At 37.6% G+C, this 20901-nt stretch overlaps 1 protein-coding gene across 1 annotated transcript in view; it reads right to left on the reverse strand.

The window, feature by feature from the left end:
- GOLGA4 (golgin A4) overlaps positions 1-20007 on the reverse strand; it is a 43761-nt gene extending 23754 nt beyond the window's left edge. Inside the window, exons 1-6 of the mRNA XM_026843975.1 lie at positions 19894-20007; positions 10606-10704; positions 5525-5590; positions 4085-4399; positions 2002-2049; positions 1549-1605 (exon numbers count right to left, since the gene is read on the reverse strand). Coding sequence (XP_026699776.1) covers positions 1549-1605; positions 2002-2049; positions 4085-4399; positions 5525-5590; positions 10606-10692 — 573 coding nt within the window. The 5' untranslated portion in view covers positions 10693-10704; positions 19894-20007. The remainder of the gene's footprint in view (positions 1-1548; positions 1606-2001; positions 2050-4084; positions 4400-5524; positions 5591-10605; positions 10705-19893) is intronic.
- Between the last annotated feature and the right edge of the window lie 894 nt (positions 20008-20901).

The raw sequence follows: 20901 nt of genomic DNA on the forward strand, positions 1-20901 counted from the left end.
AGAAAATGTGAAAAGTAAGCAGGCACATGTTCAACCCTTCTTCTTAATGAAAAGCTTTAACTCTGGTCTATATGCATGCCTTCCAAACTTTACCAAGTACCACTAAGCTGGAAAACCAAACCTATTGGAGCATGCGGATAGAGACTGAACACAGAATGAGCTTCTTTCTTTTGACCTTGTACTCAACTGGAAAAAAAGCCACTGGCAAGCCACTTCTGTCAGTAATGCTGTGGGTTTTCCCCTCCTATGGGCCGACAGCTTAGCTTAGGACAGAGCAACAGCCCAGGCACAGGCTCCAGCTCAGCTGAGCACCACACGCTCAGCACTCTGGCCCCCTGTTTGCAGCTGCTGGGGCAGAAACAGCACAGATCTGAACCAGAATGCTATCCCCATGGCTTACACAATTCACAGCCTGATTACCTAGATCACAGCCTGCACAGCTCAAGAAGAAGCTCTACAATTTGTCAGTGACCTCCTCTGAAATCATGTTGCACCGGGGCAGCCCCTTGCGGGTGAGCAGGAGCCTTGGGTACGTGCGTGTCCGGATGCTGTCACATCCCTCAGCCTCAAGGGCCAGACCCCGGCCCTCGTTCGTGGGTGAGAGACGCCTGACTGCCTGGAGCTAGCCTGCCTTCAGGCACAGGTGGGACCTCACCACGGCCCTGCACCCTCCACAGCAGCGCTGCCTGCTCGGCACAGCACACGCCAAAACACGGGTGCAGCCACAGAGAAAGCCCCTGGCTTTGAGCCAGCTGGTACCCAGCTGCCAAGTCAGGTCAGAGCATGGACAGAGGGGCCCTCAGGCACCCATCTCTGAACCGATGCTGCACTGGCTCTTGGGGCAGTGAAAACGCTTCCGTTTCGCACCCTGCTTCACCAAAGCTTCACAATATGGATTTTGTGAACTTGCCCTTTTCATTTGTTCTCCCCAATTACGTGTCTTTTAATTAAACTCAGCAGGTTTATTATCAATACCCTACACATTAGAGCTTCTCCTCCTCATTTCACTATAACCTAAGCAGACAACAATCATAACACAACCCACCTGATTTCATGATGAAAATAAACTATGCTATAAATCCATAAAAGCAATGAGGATATTATAATGGAGTTCAAGAGAGCAGTTTTTAAAAGTCTATCCTTTTTTTCTACTGGCTGTCATTAAAATTTTTATTTAAAAGTGTCTCTTACTTGTATTTGCCTAACATTAGCATTTCTTAATACTTAATAGAAGAGCAACAAGTTGCACAGGGACATCTACTGCTGGACCCAACAATACTCTAACAACCACACACATTTCTACCTATTTCCCAATGAACAGAAACGCAGTTCAGTCAGTACGATGAACTGCTCTATCTTGAGAGGATGACAATAAGCTGCTGAATGGGAAAAAAATTAGAGAAACAACCCCACATAAACAAATAAACACAGGCGGTAAAAAACCCTGCTGCACGAAAAAAAATATTTTGTAAAGTGAACAAAAAAAGCTAGGAAGAGAAAGAGCCTATGTATGTGTGGTATAAATATTCAATCAATAAAGTAAATTACCTCTCTCAGTTCTCCAATTCTGCGGAATGCTTTATCCTGAGTTTGACTCAGAATGTCCTTAGAAAAAGAAAGAATAAACATCAGGTATATGAAATGTAACTTTATATATAAAGCATAAATAAATCCACAGAATTCTGCTTCATCAGAAGAATTAAAGACTTGTATTTTTCTTTCAAGTCAAGCTCAATGTGTTTTATCATAAACTGCCAACTGTGGGTTGGCAATTGCATGAACTCAGCTGATGCAATAACAAAAGGCTGGATCACAATAGCTTCAACGTTACTTTGACAAACCAGTATTAGTTTATTCCTCAGAAATCACAGCTAAAGAGTCTTCTGTTACGCACACACACATATACATACACAACGTATTGTGTAAACACACACACAATGCACTGAGAATTAAATCTCTATTTGCACTACACATTCTAAGAGGATAAAAAGTAATGCTTACCTGTAGCTGCTGCTTCTCCCGCTGGATAACTTGATAAGCAGACACTAGCTAAAAAACAGAAATCAGGTATAACGATGATAATGCATGCACTTATACTATCAAGATAAATTGCTTAGTTTTATCTCTATCTGCATTTTCAAACTCTTATCTTCATTTGAGAAAGCTCTTCTGACACAAACATACTTAAATTTAATCAATGTTTCCTTCTTCCATTTAGAAAATATCTCCAATGTCTTAAAAAAATGAAGCCTACATGTCAAAACATTAAGATCATTCAGCATTCTTGCACTCTCTTCCTTCACTGAAAAGAACTCCAAGAAGATCCATGCTTCAACACAGGCTGTCAAAACCCAATCGCATGAGAAAGTTACATCCCACACAGCTACCCTACAGGGGTGTACATCTGTAAGGGTTCACATCCAAGACAGCTGCAGTGAAATTAATTTTACAGTCAGTGTACGTTAAAAAATACCCTTACAACTCTAGAAAAACAACTCTGTGTAATAACAAATGTTTTCATTCCATGTGCTCTGCATATACCCAGCAGGCAAAGGAAGACGGGAAGCGGACAACATTTCTCATTATAAGCCGACAAAAGGACTTAAGGAGTAACTGCACAATTTAGTTTAATTAAAAATTTGATCACAATTGCCTAAGCTGTCCAAAGCTTAAGTAGCATAACGGCTCTTGGAACGAGAATATGCTCTTTACAAATTGCTGGAAATTTAAAGGAAAACAAAGCCAAAACACCAAGCTGAGAAATCTTTAAGTCAAAAGATTTCTTCAAATTCCTATTTAAAATAGAGATTTTTCAGAGTTCAAAACTACTTCTAATTTCAAATTCATACTTATTTTATCTTTAAAAGAAAACTAAACCTTCTATGGATGGTTTCCCTTCCCATATTTTTGAGATGCTAACTTTTTATCCTACTTGAATTGAGAAAAAGCATTTACATCTTAAATACTCATTATAAATTGAAACTACATTCTTCAGAGCTCTGGCAAAACAATTCCTTCCAACCGACCTAAGAAACTCACAACAACTGAAAAAAAAAAACCCACAAGCCTTTTTGATAGAGAAAATTAAAGAGTTCCTAGACAGACTGTGCTAAGAAAACCCAACAAAATCCACCAAAACCAACCTACAAACTGAATTCGCAATCAGTGGCAACACTGTTTAGATAAACTTTTAAAAAAATTTGTCTCCTAACACGAGCTGGAAAACAATGAAAGAATTAATAGGAGACATCAATTACTGAATTAATGGAGATAACTGTTTCTTCAGCCATATGTTGAATACTGTAATTGCTGTACACATATTTTAGATTCCAAGGATTTTGACACTGACAGCCAAAGGGCTGCACAGGTATTTTTGTACCTGAGGGCAGTAAACACTTGAACTGTAAAAGCCAGTGCAAATGTCCAGATTTAAATACAATACACAGACTTCCAAAAACCAAAATCCAACAATACCACGTTGAAATCTTTACTTTTCCCAACAATTTAAAAAATTAGTAGCAAAAGTACTTACAGCATTGGTTTTCATTAAAATAGCAAAAGAAATAGTCCTTGAATTAACTGCTTTCAGGGAATACCTGGAAGTTATGGGCAATAGAACCTCCCTATCTGAAACAAAACGCCTGCCTATTGCATCTGCACAAAACAGACATGGTGCACTTCAACAACAAGTTCCAGAAGAAAAGTCCATTTGATGTCATGCGAGTACGAGCCCTGCTCACCTCTGTGCTCAACTCCACCCCTTGCTACAGGCTTTCAGCAGAAACCTTCATAGGCCTACTTGGTATAAGGAACCACTAATTAACCTCTATTGCTGACAACATGGAATTATTTACAAACAAGAGAAAAACCAGGGAAATCCTTTTCATTAACAGAAAAGCATCTGACCTATCTAAACCAAATACAACCAGACATGCAATAACAACTTAACTTCCAGGTTAGCTCTAAGTCCATCGATTTGCTCCAGACAGGGAAACAAAAGGATTAGCCACTTCTGACTGCAGTATCTGTTGGCCTCATCTTTTTCCCCTCTCCACCCACCTAAGTCACTCACAACACTGCCTACCTCTGAGTATTTTTCATTATAGTAGCCCAAACGGCGGTCCATTTTGTGCAGTCGCTGTAGCATCTGCTCTTTACTGAGGCTGTCCATGTTTCCCAGAGGCTCTTCTGTTTCACTTTCAATGTCAGAAGGTGGATCAAATGTGGGACCAGCTGCGTCCAAGTCCAGTTGATTCAATGAGTCTCTTGAATAAGTTCGTACCAGGGACTCCTTAGAAGAAGAGCGGAACAGGGACTCTTTTAACGGGCTTCGAAACAAAGACTCCATGGAGGGAACTCGGAGCTGCAGCCTCTGAGCCAAAGACTGAGTGTCACTCAGCTGCAAAAATTCAAAGCAAATAATTACTTTTGCACTGCTTTTAGGCAGCACACATACTGAAGACCATGAAACAGACACCTGACCTGGGCAAAGGAACGACTGTTGCCTAACACCTGCATGACACCAAAGAGCTACCACTCACTTAGAATAATCGTCTTCTGCTGAAAAATCAAGCATGCAACTACCACATGTGGGCAATTTCAGGTAGCAATTAAATCCAATAAGGTACACTCTGATTTAAAAGTTCTAAAATAATGTATTTCTGTGTAATCCCCTTAAAAAGTGAAGAACATGTAATTAAAAGAGTTGCATTTACTGTTGTCCCAAATTTTTTTTAAAAATATTGTGACTCAATTCTTGATGTATTAATCAGAAGACTGTACTTATCTCAAAGACACAAAAATATTTTCCGACGATTAAGAGAAGAAATTTATTGTAAAATCCTGTGTACAAGTTCATTCTAGCATGCCATCTTAAACAGTCCTTTTCTTATTTTATTTTAAATGGCTTTACGATTTTTACATAAAATGCAATTATTGATTCATGCGGCTGAAGTACTCACGCTGTTCTAAAACAAAAGGCTCTGTGCTATGGTACCATACGCTGCCACTGCTACACAAGGGATCTGAAAGCGTTACTGCACAATGTTGCCCTCACAACCACATGTTGGGACGCACGGACTAGGAGTCACTGCTAATTCCACTCCAGCAAGCTAAACAGTTTCTGAGACACATTAAAGAATGACCCTCACCTTTACCACTAGTGACAAATTCTTTGAAGCCTGTCAGCTCTTTTCCTTCAGCTAGAAATTTGCTTTCAGGCCACGCCATATGCCCTGTGCTGGCGGCCTCCATGAGCAGTGAGACGCACCTCAACACAAGCAGCCTGCAGCACGCCATCACATACCGCTAACCTGTCCCGGCAAAAAAGCTCCACGCAGCAGTGCCAACCCTGAGTACCAGCTAATGGGATTACACACAAACAAAACACCCTGGTATCCTGACAGGCTGCCTACTGGGCATCCCTGCTCCGCAATGAAGGTACAGATTGGGCACTTACACCAACAGATCACAAAGACAACACAGCGGTGAAGAAGGAAACAAATCCCCCTTGTCATCCCCATACCTGTGTGGAGGCTTGTCCACTTCCATTGTTTTCTGTGGATCTGGGAAGTGGTTGTTTAGTTAAATTCTACAGGAGAGAAAACAACTGTTAGAAGGAACATACTGCAAGTACTACAATTCACTCAATTCCTACAAATAGCATGTGTGCTTCTTCCTTGCTTATGTTTTTAGTACTTTCTTCTGAATGTTTATTAAGATGTCTTCATGCAAACAAGCTAGTTTGTTAAATTCAAAACAGATTGCTGCAATATACGGAACTACAAAGCAGCTACGTGTGCACAGATTAGTATGAGACATCTGCCAATGCTGACATCTCCCATTAAATTATTCATCACTATTAGGTATGTAACATTTATGCACAAATCAAAGAAACACTAAGAAGACAAGATGATAGCAGGAAAATATCTAATTGATGACCAGTGTTGCTTCCAGCCAACATAAGTAACAGTGGAATCCCACCATCTTTCTCTGATCAAGTACATTTTGGGGGGTAGAAGCTACCTGAAAAAAAAGTGCTGGTAACATGTTGGAGAACGGCTTGCAGAGAGCAAGGCCATAGCTCCCTGCAGGAGCTGGTCGGCCATAGCTCCCTGCAGAAGTCGGTCCCAGCCACCTGAGGTAAACAAAGGAAAGAACCCAGGGTACAGTTATGTAAACAAGGATGGAGATCCAGGGCTCAGTTGTGCTAGCGAGGACTGTTGTGAGAACACAGAGATAAGTTGGGGCGTATTTTGACCTTGGGGGTCAGAGGAAAGCAGCCCTGGGAGAGAAGCAGGTTCACAGCAAGAAAGATGTTTATGCATACCAGAAATGCCACAAGGGGTTGGTGTATTATAATGTGACTTTTTAGATGTACCCAATGGCTGAGATATTATAATATAGTTTCTTAAATGTATCCAATAGAGTTACAAGTAGTGTATTGTAGAGTGCTTATATAAGGTGTGATTTCTTTCAATAAAGTTGAAGCTTGCTCTATCATTCACATTGAATCTGCTGCTTGCTTCCTCCGCCTGCTGCAGTAACAGACTGTTTAAGACTCCAAACAAGCACAGGAAGAAAATTAAACTTTCAGAAAAATTATCCTGTGCAAAACTTCACACATTCCCCTGCACTTTCAAACAAACAAAACACCCCACGCACAACACAACAGAAAACAATGCTTTTGGTGGTTTTGGGTTTGTGGGGTTTTTGTTTTTTGGTTTTTTTAGAGTTCACACATTCTGTTTCTAATCTGTCTATCCTGCTTTTCCTATGCCCTGTGTTCAGGTATTTTCTAACCTGGACAAAACCAGATGGTTTTCTGATATCTAAACCAGGTCAAACTGAACTAGCAAAACATGCTAGAAACCATCTTGGATATGAATTTTTTCCAAGAGAAGCAAAGCACAGAGATATATTGAACATAGTAGGAGGAATTCAGAAGCCAAAAGCAGCGTAACTTTTAATTTTTAATCAAGATGCACCCTGATAGTTACATGCAAGCTGTAAAATCTAAGGTTGATATTTCAGCTGTATACTTCTCATAACCATCCATGTATCTGCTACATGATTACACCCACAGCTTCTGCTCTGTGGATACGCAGATAAACAGAAACGTAAATGTAGAAGAGGAATGATTCAGTGTAAAAGGGCCTCAGAAATGTTTGACAGGGAGCAAACTTAAGGACGTCCAAAAATAACAGAGAAGAGAAAGACATCCAGACAGTTAAGGAAGGCAGCGAATTGAGCAGTCACCCAGGTTCAGACAGAGCAAAGTGAGCAAAAACCAGCCGTACAAGAAGTCTGTTTGGATTTTGAAACTGCACTTCACCTGGCCTGAACAAAACCTGTGTTCTGCTTCAGAGCACTGTCTTGTTGCAACCGATTTATTCCTAGTGGATAAACTGCTCTGCCTGGGTTTTAAACTAAAGCACTCCTACCTTTTATTCTCATCTCCATTCCCTGTTCTTTTTCACTTCCGAACTGGAAAGCTAATAATAAGCTTATCTATCTTCTGCTTTATCATTTCCAAAGCATCTTCTCTGCTACTACTGGACTGACAGAGGAAGACCAATACTTTACCAAGAACTATGGACTAACAACAAACACTTCTTTCAAAAATCACATATTCCGATACCATAAAAATAATTAAAAGAAACCACAAAGTGTTTGTAAATCTAATTGACAAGAATAATTTAATAAAATTTAAGATCTAGTTTTAAAACACCAGATTAAGTAGATTTATTAAATCTATGAAGGTGTTTATGAATATAAAAACCATGGATGCTGTTCTTCTCATGAAGATCCTTAAAAAGCTGTCATTTAAGGATCTATGAAGATCCTTTAAAAAAGCCATTTCAAAACTAAAACTCATGTCACCACTTTTAAAATTTTCCTATTAATTGTGACAACATTTTTGTATTCAATCTGTGCAAACAAAAGTAGAACCTGCATTTGGGATTATAGTTTCTATTGACATATATCATAAAAGGGATACCTGTGGTGGTTCAGCTTTTATATGAAAGATTACCAGTGTATCTAGAAGCTGCAGTTCTAAGTCACTTTGCTCGAGTGCAAAGGGTCATATTCTGCTGTCCACACAGTGAAAGGTAAGCATGAATGGAAGTTGCTATATAGAAGTACAGATTCAAGCAGCTTTGAAGAGCTTAAAAGCCCAAGCCTTTCATTAGCCTTTAAGAGACAGATGTTTCAGCAAAACTAGAATCACAGAGCACAGGCTGGCACTTTGAAAGTCTTAAAACCAACAGGGTTACATCAGGGTTTTTGGAAACCAGCAGAAGTCTTTCCTCCACAAACCCACAGAACATACGTAACTGTATCTCCTCTACTCAATGAGAGCTACACTTAGAATCTCTACTCAAAAGGCTGCTTTTTGTTACTAAGATGTATAAACCAGACCTTAATTTTAACTGGAGCACATTAGAGCATTCTAGTGACACTTGTGCTTCCTTACTTCTCTATTTCTGACATGCAAACTAATTTTATTTATTTCTCAAAGGTATAAATAGGTTCCATAAGCCTAAAGAATGGAAGCTTAATGTTTCCATTTAAAAACATTTTACTCTTCTCCCTCCTCAGGTATTCCAAAGCTGAGGAGATTATCAAGGAAGGAATGAGAGCTTAGTTCACATTTTCTTCCTTCATTTTCCTTTAATTTTGCTTTAAAAAAACCTGTCCATCCAAGAATATTTGAATTATTTTTTCATGCAACAAAACCCATACATCTTAGCAAGGAGTTTATACTCACTTCATTTATACAAAAAAATCCACAACTACTGTAATTTCTCTATGATGCCACTCTTGGATCACACATCATTTGCACACACACAGTTAAAATACTGGTCTGTTTTTGCAGAATTAATATGCATTTGTGTGTGCTGATGAAACTTTCCTTCTCCTGCATCTTTAGTTTACCCAAGCTTGCCAAATGTATGTAATGGGGTTTTAAATATATGCTTGTATATAATCAGCCCTCCTCTTCCCTATAAACTAAATCACTGTTTTCTCCCCCCGAATTATTACCATGAAAGTACAGCTCTAGAGCCTTCTAGAGTACAGTTCTAGAGCTGTACCAGTTCTACAGGTAATGTATCATTAATACACGTTGGTAACACAGTAATTCTTACATTATAATTACTCACTATGTATGCAGTCTTGTACATAAATACGCAAGTCAGTGATTCCTACCACTGAAGTATATACTAAAAGATAATACAAAGACAACATTTGAGCATTCAGAACAATACGGATTTTTAAATGCAACTGTACTAGGGATATTCTGTAAGTTATTTGAAGATAGCCCAAAACTGTTGACTGTAAATTGTAAGTTTAAAAAAGCTTAAATACATTTGCAGTGAGATTTTAAGTAGTGATCACTGGACCTGGAATATGGTCAAAATCCCTAGAACTGGAAAAAAAAACCCCAAACATCTAGTAACTACAGATGTCGGCACAGCCTGAATATCCTCTTTGCTCCCCATCCAAAAGCTCAATCTTGTGAACAACATGACTGAGCTAGTAATGAATCTGTACTCTAAGGGCATGCTCTAAACAAGCATAAGCCTTTACAACAAAGGAAGACTTTCCACAGATGATCTTTTTAATCACTGTTTCAGTTCAATCTTGCTTAGCCTGAAAGAGGCAAGTCCAACACAACATGGGCGTGTTGTGCTAAGTCCATCTGCTTATCTAATTTCTATCTTGTTACATCGTTCAGTGACTTCTCATTTTCAGCCTCTTCACGAGCAGCAAAAAAGCACTTGCTAAACTAGAAAGCAAAGTATTCATGAAGCATGAGGATGAGCTGGGATTCTAAAAAACACTGTGTTTTGAATCACTGGACTCAGGAGTGCATGCCTCTGAAGCATTTGGAAGATGCCATCCCAGTCCTGTGACAATAATAAGAATACATTTTTGTAGGCACGTATGTCAAACTAGAAGCCTGCTTTCCTCCCTATGCCTGCTTTTTTTTTTTTTTTCCATTCCTTGTTTGCTTCTCACTGAGCTTCTCTAATTATTTAATGATTAGATTTTTAATAAAGGATTATTTATCCTCACAGTAATAGCTGCCAGGTTACCAACTAGATGTAGCTGAATTTCAGTGTCTATATAAGATAATTATTTCCTGCTACCATTAGTAGTACATGACATTGTGAGACTTTCACTGTACACAGCAAAAAGTACATAATTTTTAGACTAAAACAATCTCAATGTCCATTTATCTTGAAATATATACAGACATACAGAAAAATTAAGAGGAAGACTTTCAATGGCATTAATGAATTCTAAGCAACAAACGCACAAACTTGTGCAGCAATTATTTAAAAGTTGTGTAGAGTATGGTTACCTGTATAACAGAAAACATGTTAATTTTTTTATGTTACAGTAAATTCACACCGTACAGCACACCAGCCAGGAGCTATCAGGTACTACCTCCGTGAAATTTAGTGCAGGGTTAGCAACAGGGTAGTTAAGATAGATGCCTCTGGGAGAACAAGCCACAAGCAACACTAGGTTTGCCTTCTAGTACAGTACGCTCCTCCCCTTGCTAAAGGCATCACTAAGGGGGGTGGGAGGACTCACCACACCGTCACTCTGTGGCTTAGGTTGTTTGGTGGGATCCAAAGCAAAGATAGTATACTCAGAGAGAAAAGCAGGTTCTGCTATCATCCCGGCTAGCAGCTGTCATTCAATGCAAAAAGCAGGAAAATCAATCAAGAAGTAAGGTAAAGAATGTTGCATGATTTTACTCAATTTTCCTACACTATTAAAAACATTCTAAAACAATACAGTAGTTTATGAGACAACAGAGATTGATAAAGGCAGGACATAACCAGAAAATATGCATTAGATCATTTCAGAACAGCCAAAATACAGTTTTGATCATTTAGAAGTAAAGAAACACACAATTTTAAAAAAGACCTTAGTTTAGGCAAAGATAAAGACAATATTTCAGGCACTGATAGTGTAATTTTTTCTGCAGATGACTTATCTTCAGATACCACTGAGTCTTCTTCGCTCTCAGTTATGTGTGAAACACTCACTAGTCTAAAAATTCTATGGGTTTTTTAGCTATAAACAAATTGCATGCTTTTTACTATCTTCTACTGTTCTTACACACTAGAATTCTAACTACATCAAAAAAGAACTTCCTTGCAAAATTTTTCAAACTGCTAGCAGATTATTTTGTAAAAACACAAGTTAATTAACCATTTTATCAAGTTAGTATGAAAGAAGAGAATTAAATTCCTAGAGACAAAACACATGCAGACTAGAATTTGAATTCAAACTGGACATGTACATATAATATAAAGCAACCTAATGCTGTTAAGATGATGCAACAGATTTCAAACATTATTTCTAATGAGTTTACTCACACACAAAAGTTCAAGGTTCAAATTTCTTATTGTCTGAGATTTCAGAACTGTGCTGTCTGCAGACTGAACTAAATCACAACATGGTTTTTCTTTCCCATTATTTCAGAACCATTGTTTTATTTCAAGTTACTAAATAGTATTTTTAGGAAATCTATTACAATGTAAGTTCGAGTTTGATTTTTTTTTTTTTTTTTTTTTTTTTTTTTTTTTTTTTTTTTTTTTGGTGAACATTACACTAACTCCAGTACATAAACTCAGAGAGGAAAAATATCTTCATGTGTAAGATCTGGAATGCTACATGACTTGCAATTTGTGTCCACAAAACCCTTTCAGACAATGTATAACTGCTTAATGTTCAGTGTCAGCCATACACAATAGTCTCTGAATGTCAGTACTGATTCCCTATGTCTTTTTTTCTAATATATCTACGCTGAAAAACCCAAATTACTGAAAAACCTGTGTAACTGAGACCTAAATTACCAATCCGGCAGAAAACAATGCAGAAAGAATGTGCTTTTACTGCCTCCTGTTTGATTCACTATATTATATACATACACAAATACACACATACCCCCTTTGTACAAATCTCCATTGCTGGAGAATCCTGCTAGTTATGTCAGAAGACCTTCTAGAGCTGCAGAAGGAAAGCAGCTTAGTTTCACAGTCAAAAAAGAACCAAAACCAAACACTACAAAACTGTGAACTGTCTTTATAGACACTGTATCTGCAGAGCATTTATGCCCAACTTTTACTTCTCAGATTGCTAAATACAGTGACAATTAATTCTGACTCCTATTATTCAGCTGCCCTTGTCGTGGCATTACCAAAGCTGGTCCAGGACAGTAGTTTGATTTGCCAAGAACTAGCTAAGTCCAAGAAATTCATGTGAAACTTCTCACTTTTAAGATACTACAAAGACAAGCTGCTGACAACAGAGATGCTCGCATTTCTCCTGCTCCTAATCTTCTTTTCCCCCTGGTCTGGACACACTTGCTTAGTGCATCTACTGTGGTCACATGCTGAGTTTGGTCAGACCGGTCACCAATCCCTCTCTCTCAGCCTGTCAGAAATATAATTCCTAAAAGTAAGCTGTGTTAAAGTTCCTGCTGTATATTTATTCAAGTGTGTAAAAACCACTTAAGTTTCTTTTCTCATCTGAGCTTTTAGGCAAAACAAAAACAGGGAAATTGACAAGTGTTTCCAGCAAATCTTTGTTAAGTGGCAATGGCTGTACAAGCTCATAGCCTTAGCTGTGCTGTGCATTTTGTACATGTACTTCTGGAAAGGGTACATGCCAGAAAAAGAAATGGCAAATACTAGGTACACACAAGCATACAAACATACAGCAGCAGCACTACAAGCAAGCCTGATGGCCTTGCGAATTAGAAGCATGCAAATTCTCAACCACAAATAAAATTATGAAATCTTGAAGACAGAAATTACTTTGTATGTTTAGAGAAGACCAGTTAAGATGATCAAACACAGTTTGTAACGACTTCATACATGGATTACGGCAAATAGTAACCAAAATATTATGAACATTTTCAACACATGCACCATATACTATCTTCACCTTAAGTCACTTTTAAAGACAGGACTGGCAAGAACTTCAGGAATCACAGATGATTCAAATTATCTCTTCATAGTAATGGTATGCTAATATTTGCTTCTCAAAATATTAAATTGTGCCATTTCACCAACAGCATTATTTTACTTAATCCTAATTCCATTACATAGTATACCAAGCAATTAGCATTAAAAAGAATTTCTACTTAATCTCTAACAAGTTAGTATTCTTCACCCGAAATAAAAAAAAAAAAATTCTTGGACTGTCAATATGTTCAGCATCCATGAACTGTTATATTGTTGATCATCCCCAGAAGTCCACAACCATGTCAGTGCAGCCAAGTTCTAACAGGAGGCTTAGACAATAATTCTTTCACAAAACAGTAACTACAAACCCCCAAATTTACAGGTAAGATAACCAAGATCTTTAAACAATGGAAAGAGTTAATTTAAAAAATTCACTCAAACTAGCTGGTAGGCAAGTGATAGGGGGTGTCTGTAACCCCTTTTTAGCAAGATCAGAAGATGCAAGCTATCCACAGCCTAAATATGCCAATCTACATTACTAACTGTTACAGTTATGAGAAAAAGCAAGAAAAAAGCTTAGAGATATAAACTGATGCAGTACTGCTTGAGTTTGCAGACACAGACCACCAGGGTCTCTACCACAACTAATACTTTCCCCAAACAATAGAACGTGATTAACAGTATTGTCGAATGTCACAGATGTCAGTCAGAACCCTGATGCAAGAACACCACTACATCATCTCAGCTTCACCCTACTGTTTCTTGAGTAAAGGCAAGCACAAAAGGGAAGGAGCCAACCCTACAAATGAAGAAGGGCAGAAGGCAACAATACTGAGGCAGAACAGTAATCACTACCAAAATGAAATACAAAATATTTTGTCTCCAGTACTCAAGACAAGTTTCACACTTCAAATAGCTACCAAAGACAGAATATACTCAGTCACATTCCAAGAGTGATATTTCCTTAGCACTTCAGAACCAGCTATATCTTCTCATTAGTGAGTTCATCCTGTTCTCAGATGTTGGGTGCCCAACAATGAAAATACTTACGTACTTACTCACAGTATTTTTGTTACTCCAGCAGCTCATTACCAGCTACATTTTTACACATAAATTATAGGCAGAGTTGTCTAATGAGTCCTGTAATTACACTACCTACCACTTTCTAATATATACACGTGGTTTTATCTGCACTTTTAAATTTTTTTAACTATTCAGTATGGCTTTAAAACTAGCTGTGTAGTTAACTTAGAGGGAGGAAGGGTATTAAAAGTCACTAAAAATTATTCACCTATGCCTGGAAAAAAGGCAAGAAGCAACCTGCCAGTCAAAATTAAACAGATACAAGTATCTCCACAATGGATTCTTCAACTTCAGTATCTGGCCTAAAACACACTCTGAATTATCTTAGTAGCTTCAGAAACAATAAACATATCTGGTGCTATACTGTCTAATGCATCACTAGCACATTAGTGCTATGCCAGTAACATGATCAATAAAACCAGACAAGCAGGGAATCCAAATGGGCTGAAGCATAGTAGAAACCCACAGAATGTGCAGAAATGTAAATAATCCTTTAACTGTCTCTAATCCTCTGAATGCCATCAAACCACACTTGAAGCTTGCTATAAAAATCCTGCTAAGATCTTCCAACATTCTGTTTTAAACATGCTCCTGGGTAGATGAACTCCCTAACCCAGACCACCCTTAATCTCAGGCACCAATTTAAGGCTATGGTACTGCGGGTCTTTTGTCACAATATTTAACTCCTATCCTTTTTTTTGCAAGTAAAATCTTACTAACCAACAAACACGTCTATCTTGGAAAGAAAGCTACAAATGAGGCAAATTAGGGGATGAAGCCAGACACGAGATGACACTTTTATTTCCTTCAGTATTACCAAAATACACATCAAGTTATTGTTAAAATAACCTTGTATTTCCAAAATTCTGAACAGTTTTTGTAGCCCTCAAGTTTGGCCTAAATTAAGCAACCTTACTTGTTCTTTACCAACTGTGTTAACATTATTCTTGCTATTCCTCCCTCCTTCTGAAGAATTACCATGCTCAAATCTTCCTCTGCCAAGATTCTGATGAGTGGGGAGCAAAGGCCAACGTACATGCAATCCCCAGATCAAAGGGACATGCTGTGAAACAAAACCCAGAATTTAACAGGGATTAAAGTTTGATCAAAGTGTCATTGCTCTGGAGATGGCAGTTGGTGAATGAATGAATGTTACATACATATAACATGTTTGATTGTCAAAGGCAGTCATTCCCTTTCAGAAGAAAAAAACCCCAAAAGAATCAATGGTTCCAAATTTCAGATTACTCTGATATCAAGCAAATTTGAAAATTCATACATTTTGTTAGCAAAGTACATAATGGTATCTGTGCATCTGTAATATGCTAATGCTTAAAAGCTTTAATAATTGTATGTGGACAGTTTAACTATGTTGTATACAAGCACAGTAAGACAGAGGAAAAGGGATCAAACTACAAATTTGCCTGAGACAAGCCGGTATTTGCTCATCTAGTTCAAGGAGCTGGGAGATGTCAGCTATCAGGCCAAACATTTAGAGCTTCAAATCTTACTGAGAAGTAACCTCTTCCCCACAGTAAAATAAATAAATTTGGTTATTTGTCCAAGTTGCGGAATGCCAGAAAAAAGCTGTGAATAATTTAGTAATTTGCTGATTTACACAAATATTTATTTACAGAAGATTTGTGCAATTTGGAACACAACCTCTTATACCTCATCACTACTGTGATCAGGGAATAGAAAAAAACTGAAGAGCTGAAAGTTGAAGGTTTCTCTCTGCAACTAAAAAAAAGCCCCAGAATCTAAGAGTACAGAACTTCATTTTCAGAAAGAGGTAGTACAGAAATCAAAATACAACTCTTTTCTGGTTTGCTTTTCATTCTGATGAGCAATCTAATGATCCTGGTATACACATCAGGAGTTGTAAAATCCAGGTTTTAGATACAAACTAGGTTATACAGCCTCCAAAATTTAGTTTTAAATTTGCATGTCAGAAAGGAAAAAAATATAGACATATCTGAACCACTACCATCTTTGCATGGCAACCTCTATTTAGAAGTACTGCAAATTGGGTGTATGAATACAGGAAAGATGCAGCATTAACAAAGCCCATGCTAGAAAAACATTTCAATTAGTTTTAAAACACAGCTGCTATATGTGTTTTAAAACACAGCACTAAAGTAAGACTGAAAAGTACTTTGGCTAGTTTATCTTTAGCTCTAGGAAGAGCTATATATATTGTGCTCTGCTGCCACTTCCATGGCACTCATGAGGATGTGAGTGATATTTGGATCTGCATGACTGATAGGTCATCCACAGCAAGCTATCAGCTGTTTGCTCACAGTTCATGGCTCCAAAGTAGCTTTGTTATCCTCTGCAGGTGAGCCTGACATGTAAATAAGTGTATTACAGAACAAAAAGAAAATTTTGAACCTTAGGAACTAGACTGAATATGTCTGAACAGAATTTGAGGTGAAATACATCAAGAGTCAATGCAGTAACAGTTTGAAAACCAAACCCTATCCTTCCCGAGAAAAGACTGGAAGCTCCAAGTAAGCATTCAGGGCTGTTTCAAAATGGCACCGAGACCAACCCAGAAAGCATCTGCTACGTAAATTGTCTGAAGAAGTTCTATGTCATAGTTTATGGACTACTTGCAAGAAGAACACAGAACTAGACAGACTTCTGCCTTTTCCTTATACATGACAAAAGTTATGAGCTTCTCTGTAACACTCTCTCTGGAGATCCACAGCACCATTAAAATAGATGTTGAAGAAGAAAGTGGGCAAGAAGTTCATCTACTGTGCTCCATTCATGGAATACGTTAAACTGAGACCGTTTTGGAATTTTGAAAAAAAAAAAATCATCGTAGAATATAAAGCAAGAATGTTTGCTTGTACATTTTATAATTCTTTGATCAGACAAATGCTGTCATTTACAACTGTAATTCACTCTGAACTTGTTTTTATTCTAAAAATATTCCGATTTTAAATCAAAGCTTGCATATGCAATACTTGCAACTTTGATATTACAGCACTGAAAATCTAAATATTTGATCTGTTAAAGACATACTAAAACATAATAGGCCAGAGGGAGCACAGAGAACATACAAAAGAACTATGAAATACTGCATTCTTGCTTAGCTTTCAGTACCAAAAGGGTTAGCATTTATTCATGTACCTCAAGAACACTGTAGCATGATACTCTTCAAACACCAAACATTTTCAATGTATTGTCATCCAACTTTAACTCATTAAATGCCACTGTCATTGACACCTGTACATAAAATATCTGCCTGATCAAATGAGAACATTGCAAAAAATGCCCCCTCAAAGATGTAATGCACTCATATAATCAGGACATCTATTTCCAGAGATAGTACGTAATATCTGCATCTTTTTTAAGCATAGTAATACTGCTGCTGAACGGAATTTTATGAAAATCTAATCCAACAAAGAATTTTCAAACCTGATTTGCTTTTAATTAATCTGTTAACATTCATGAGAAATATCTGAAGGAAGGAGATTTCATGTCTTGATCATTTAAATTTATTTTAGTAAAATTTCCCATTTAATGTAAAACCAGTCCTAAGAAACCAAAAGAAGATTTTCGTTCCCTTGGTAGCTTCACTACTTTCTGAATTTTCAACTAGACGATATGTCTCACAAGTGAAATCCTCATAGCAGCTCCCTAAGCCCAAGGATAGCTGTAAATCTCAGGTCACTTTAGTACCCAGTATCCATTCTTAATCTTATTTCTCCTTCTGCCTCTCTGATCACTCCAGTGTAACCACTGTATTTAGATCATATTGTTCTTCCAACTTAACTTGTAATGTACCATGGGGAATTCTTTGCTTCTTAAGTTTGTCTGGAAAAGCAATATGAAAAAACAGCCTGCTGGGGGGAGGGCAGGTGCAACCTAAGTCTAATGCGCTACAAGATGAAATGTAGTTCTCCACAGAAATGACAAACACTACAGAAAGCATTGGTACAAACAGGTGACATATCAGTAGCATTCAACAACATATGGAAATGTATGTTTTAAATATGTTACCTGAATTGTGAAAAGAGCTAGTATCTTTTACTGAATCAACTGATAAAACTGAAAGAAAAGATGAGCCTTCGGGCTCACAAACATTTTTCAGATCTGGAATAAAAGCAGACATCCTCAAAAACAAAAATAAGAAGTATTCTGCCTTTCACTCAATGTGTGAGTTATACTATTTGATCTGAAAAGCAGTTGGTAGTTGTATAATAAAAGGGATGAGGAGTGTCACCACTTGGTCTTTCCCTTTATTATTTCCCACCAAAAAGAGAGAGGAAAATTTTGTGTAGGCAGGGCCAAGTTAATGACAGACAAAAGAAGTAAAATAGTCACACAGAGGAAAAATCACTGTTTCACAGCTTCAGTATTTCATATTCCACTAAGCTTTTGCTGCTTAAAAGGTCTGAACATCTTGGCCAAATCTCTAGCACGTTCTACAATGGATATATATAAATTTTAAAATAAAAAAAGGGGGCGAGGCAACCTTCATGTTTGCATTGGTCACTGATGACACCAACTCTCAGCACCAACTCATTCCTTCTAGGCCACAGTGATAGTTCTCATGCAGCAATATGCCACTTCAGTACTCTGCATTAAGAACAGAAATGCTGGATGTTTTTCCTAAAAAAAAAACCCCAACAAAACAAAACAAACAACAAAAAAAAAAAAAAACACCAAAAAACCCCAACCTAAAAAACAGCAAACTCTCAATAATTTATCTGGGTGACACTGCTTGCTGACATTATGGAGCATCAGTTAACAGAAAACCTCTCCCCAGGGTCAGAGTGAAGTCATCACATACATACACATATAAAAACAGCAGAGGAAAAAAGCATTTATTAGAAAATTTAATGCGACATTTCAAAAATACAAAACAAAATCATGAGGTATTCTTGCTTTCCTTTCTGTTATCATTGCAGGAAGCAAACCACCAAGGTGTAATTGTAGCATTCATAATGGAATTTTAGACAAATTTCAGGTTAACTGATCATCCTCAAGAAAACATGGCATTAAAAATTAACTGTTCCACTGCAAGAAAACACATCTTTTTTGTAGCAAAACTCAACAACTCGATTTTCTGGTTGGGAACTCAACACTTCCTCTGACAAAGCTTACAGAACCACAGAAGTTCCCTGCTTTACCCCACCGGCCTATTTTCACATTCTCTAAATCAGGGCTTTTTTGGATTGTTTTTCTTTTTTAAATCAAGCCACTGAAAAAAAGCCACACTACTTAATATTGAAAAAGAGGTGTGCAGATTAACTCCTGTGCTTCCTCTATTATGCAAGTCATGGTTACCCATCATCCTGACAGTGATTTTAATATTTTATGGTTGATAATTTAGACTCAGTTTGGTTTGTTTGGATTTTTTTTTTTTTTTTTCACATTTTATAATGATATGGTTAGAAGCATTCACCATGGCTCAGTTCAAGCCTTTAGGCTGTTGAAGCCTGGGCAGCTAACTGGATTCCCCCAACTTTTCAACCAAAAGAGGCATAAAAAAAAAAGTTAGTCTCTCTGAATGTTACTTCGGTCCCACTACCTTGCTGAGTTCAGTTCAGAGATAAGATTTTCAAGACCTGAAGACAGATTTAAAAGGTTTCCTATTCTGGGGGTCAACCACTACAGCTTAAAGGTCTGTTTTACTCATCTTAAACACTTCATTATTTAACCTAAAAATTAGACTATTCATAACTATAAATGCACAGAAAATAGTGAAATTGAGGAAACAAAAAGAAGTTAATCAAGGACCAAAAGTTAAGATTTTTTTAAAAAGTTAAAGTTGAAAAACATAGAAAAACGGTTCTCAACTGACCTCTTTGTCTGGTGTTAAAGTGCCTTCATCATTCTGATCTGTGGACAAAGATGTCCTCCTTCTGTTGCCAGTTGGTGAACGGGATTCAGAAGGGACCTACACAGAGATCACATATATCCAGAAAAATATTAACAGCAGAACTAATTATTCCATATCATAATTTACTTCAACAGTTATTAACTGTAACACCTCAGTAAAGTCCAGTCTAGATGTTCCTTTTAAACAACCAGCTCCACGTACTGTCTGGGAAAGTTCTACCTTACTACAAAGTCTCCAGAGCCGACTACATCATGAAGCAGCCACAAGAGCACGTCACAAAATCAGGTAGTTTGATTATTTCTGACCATGGTCCTTTTACACCAGATTTGAAACACAAGCCTCATAATACTTTAGGAACATAGTACAGTTGCTTCAGGTTTAAAAGTACTGCAAACTGACAGGGATTGAAGCATTTACATATGGAATACCATCTGATTCCTTGAAAAAATTAAAAAAAAAAAACCCAACTGACAAAAGAAGAATAAAACCCACCGCTTATAAAATTGAATCTAAACAAAGGGCAGAAGAAGGTGACACATTTTATGTCAATAGGAACTTGTTCCTGTCAACACTGAACATCTATTCAAACAAATTTCACGTCATGCTGAGTGAGGTTGCAACAAGCCAGATCAACCCAACCCAAACCTAGTTTGCCAGCCTCATATTTCAAAATTCAAGCTTTTATGTACAAAGAAACTAATTACCAAGATCTCTCATTATGTATACTGTACAATATAAAGCAGAATGAACACTCAAATCACCTGCACAGACCAGAATCTTGGCTACTAGGAGCAATCGTTTCTCTACTTGAGAGAACCGGTACACACCATGGGGGAAGCTGTGGCATTGCCTGCATGACCATGGAGAAGACATGAAGAAAATGGGATGGAAAACCTATCTACCTCCTAGAAAAGCGGGTATGTGAGCTGGAAGGAAGAACAAGTACAGAACATCGTCTTTTCAGGAGAA

The sequence above is a fragment of the Athene cunicularia genome (genome assembly GCF_003259725.1).
Source record: "Athene cunicularia isolate RWA chromosome 2 unlocalized genomic scaffold, athCun1 chr2_part2, whole genome shotgun sequence".
NCBI classification, from domain to species: Eukaryota; Metazoa; Chordata; class Aves; order Strigiformes; family Strigidae; genus Athene; species Athene cunicularia.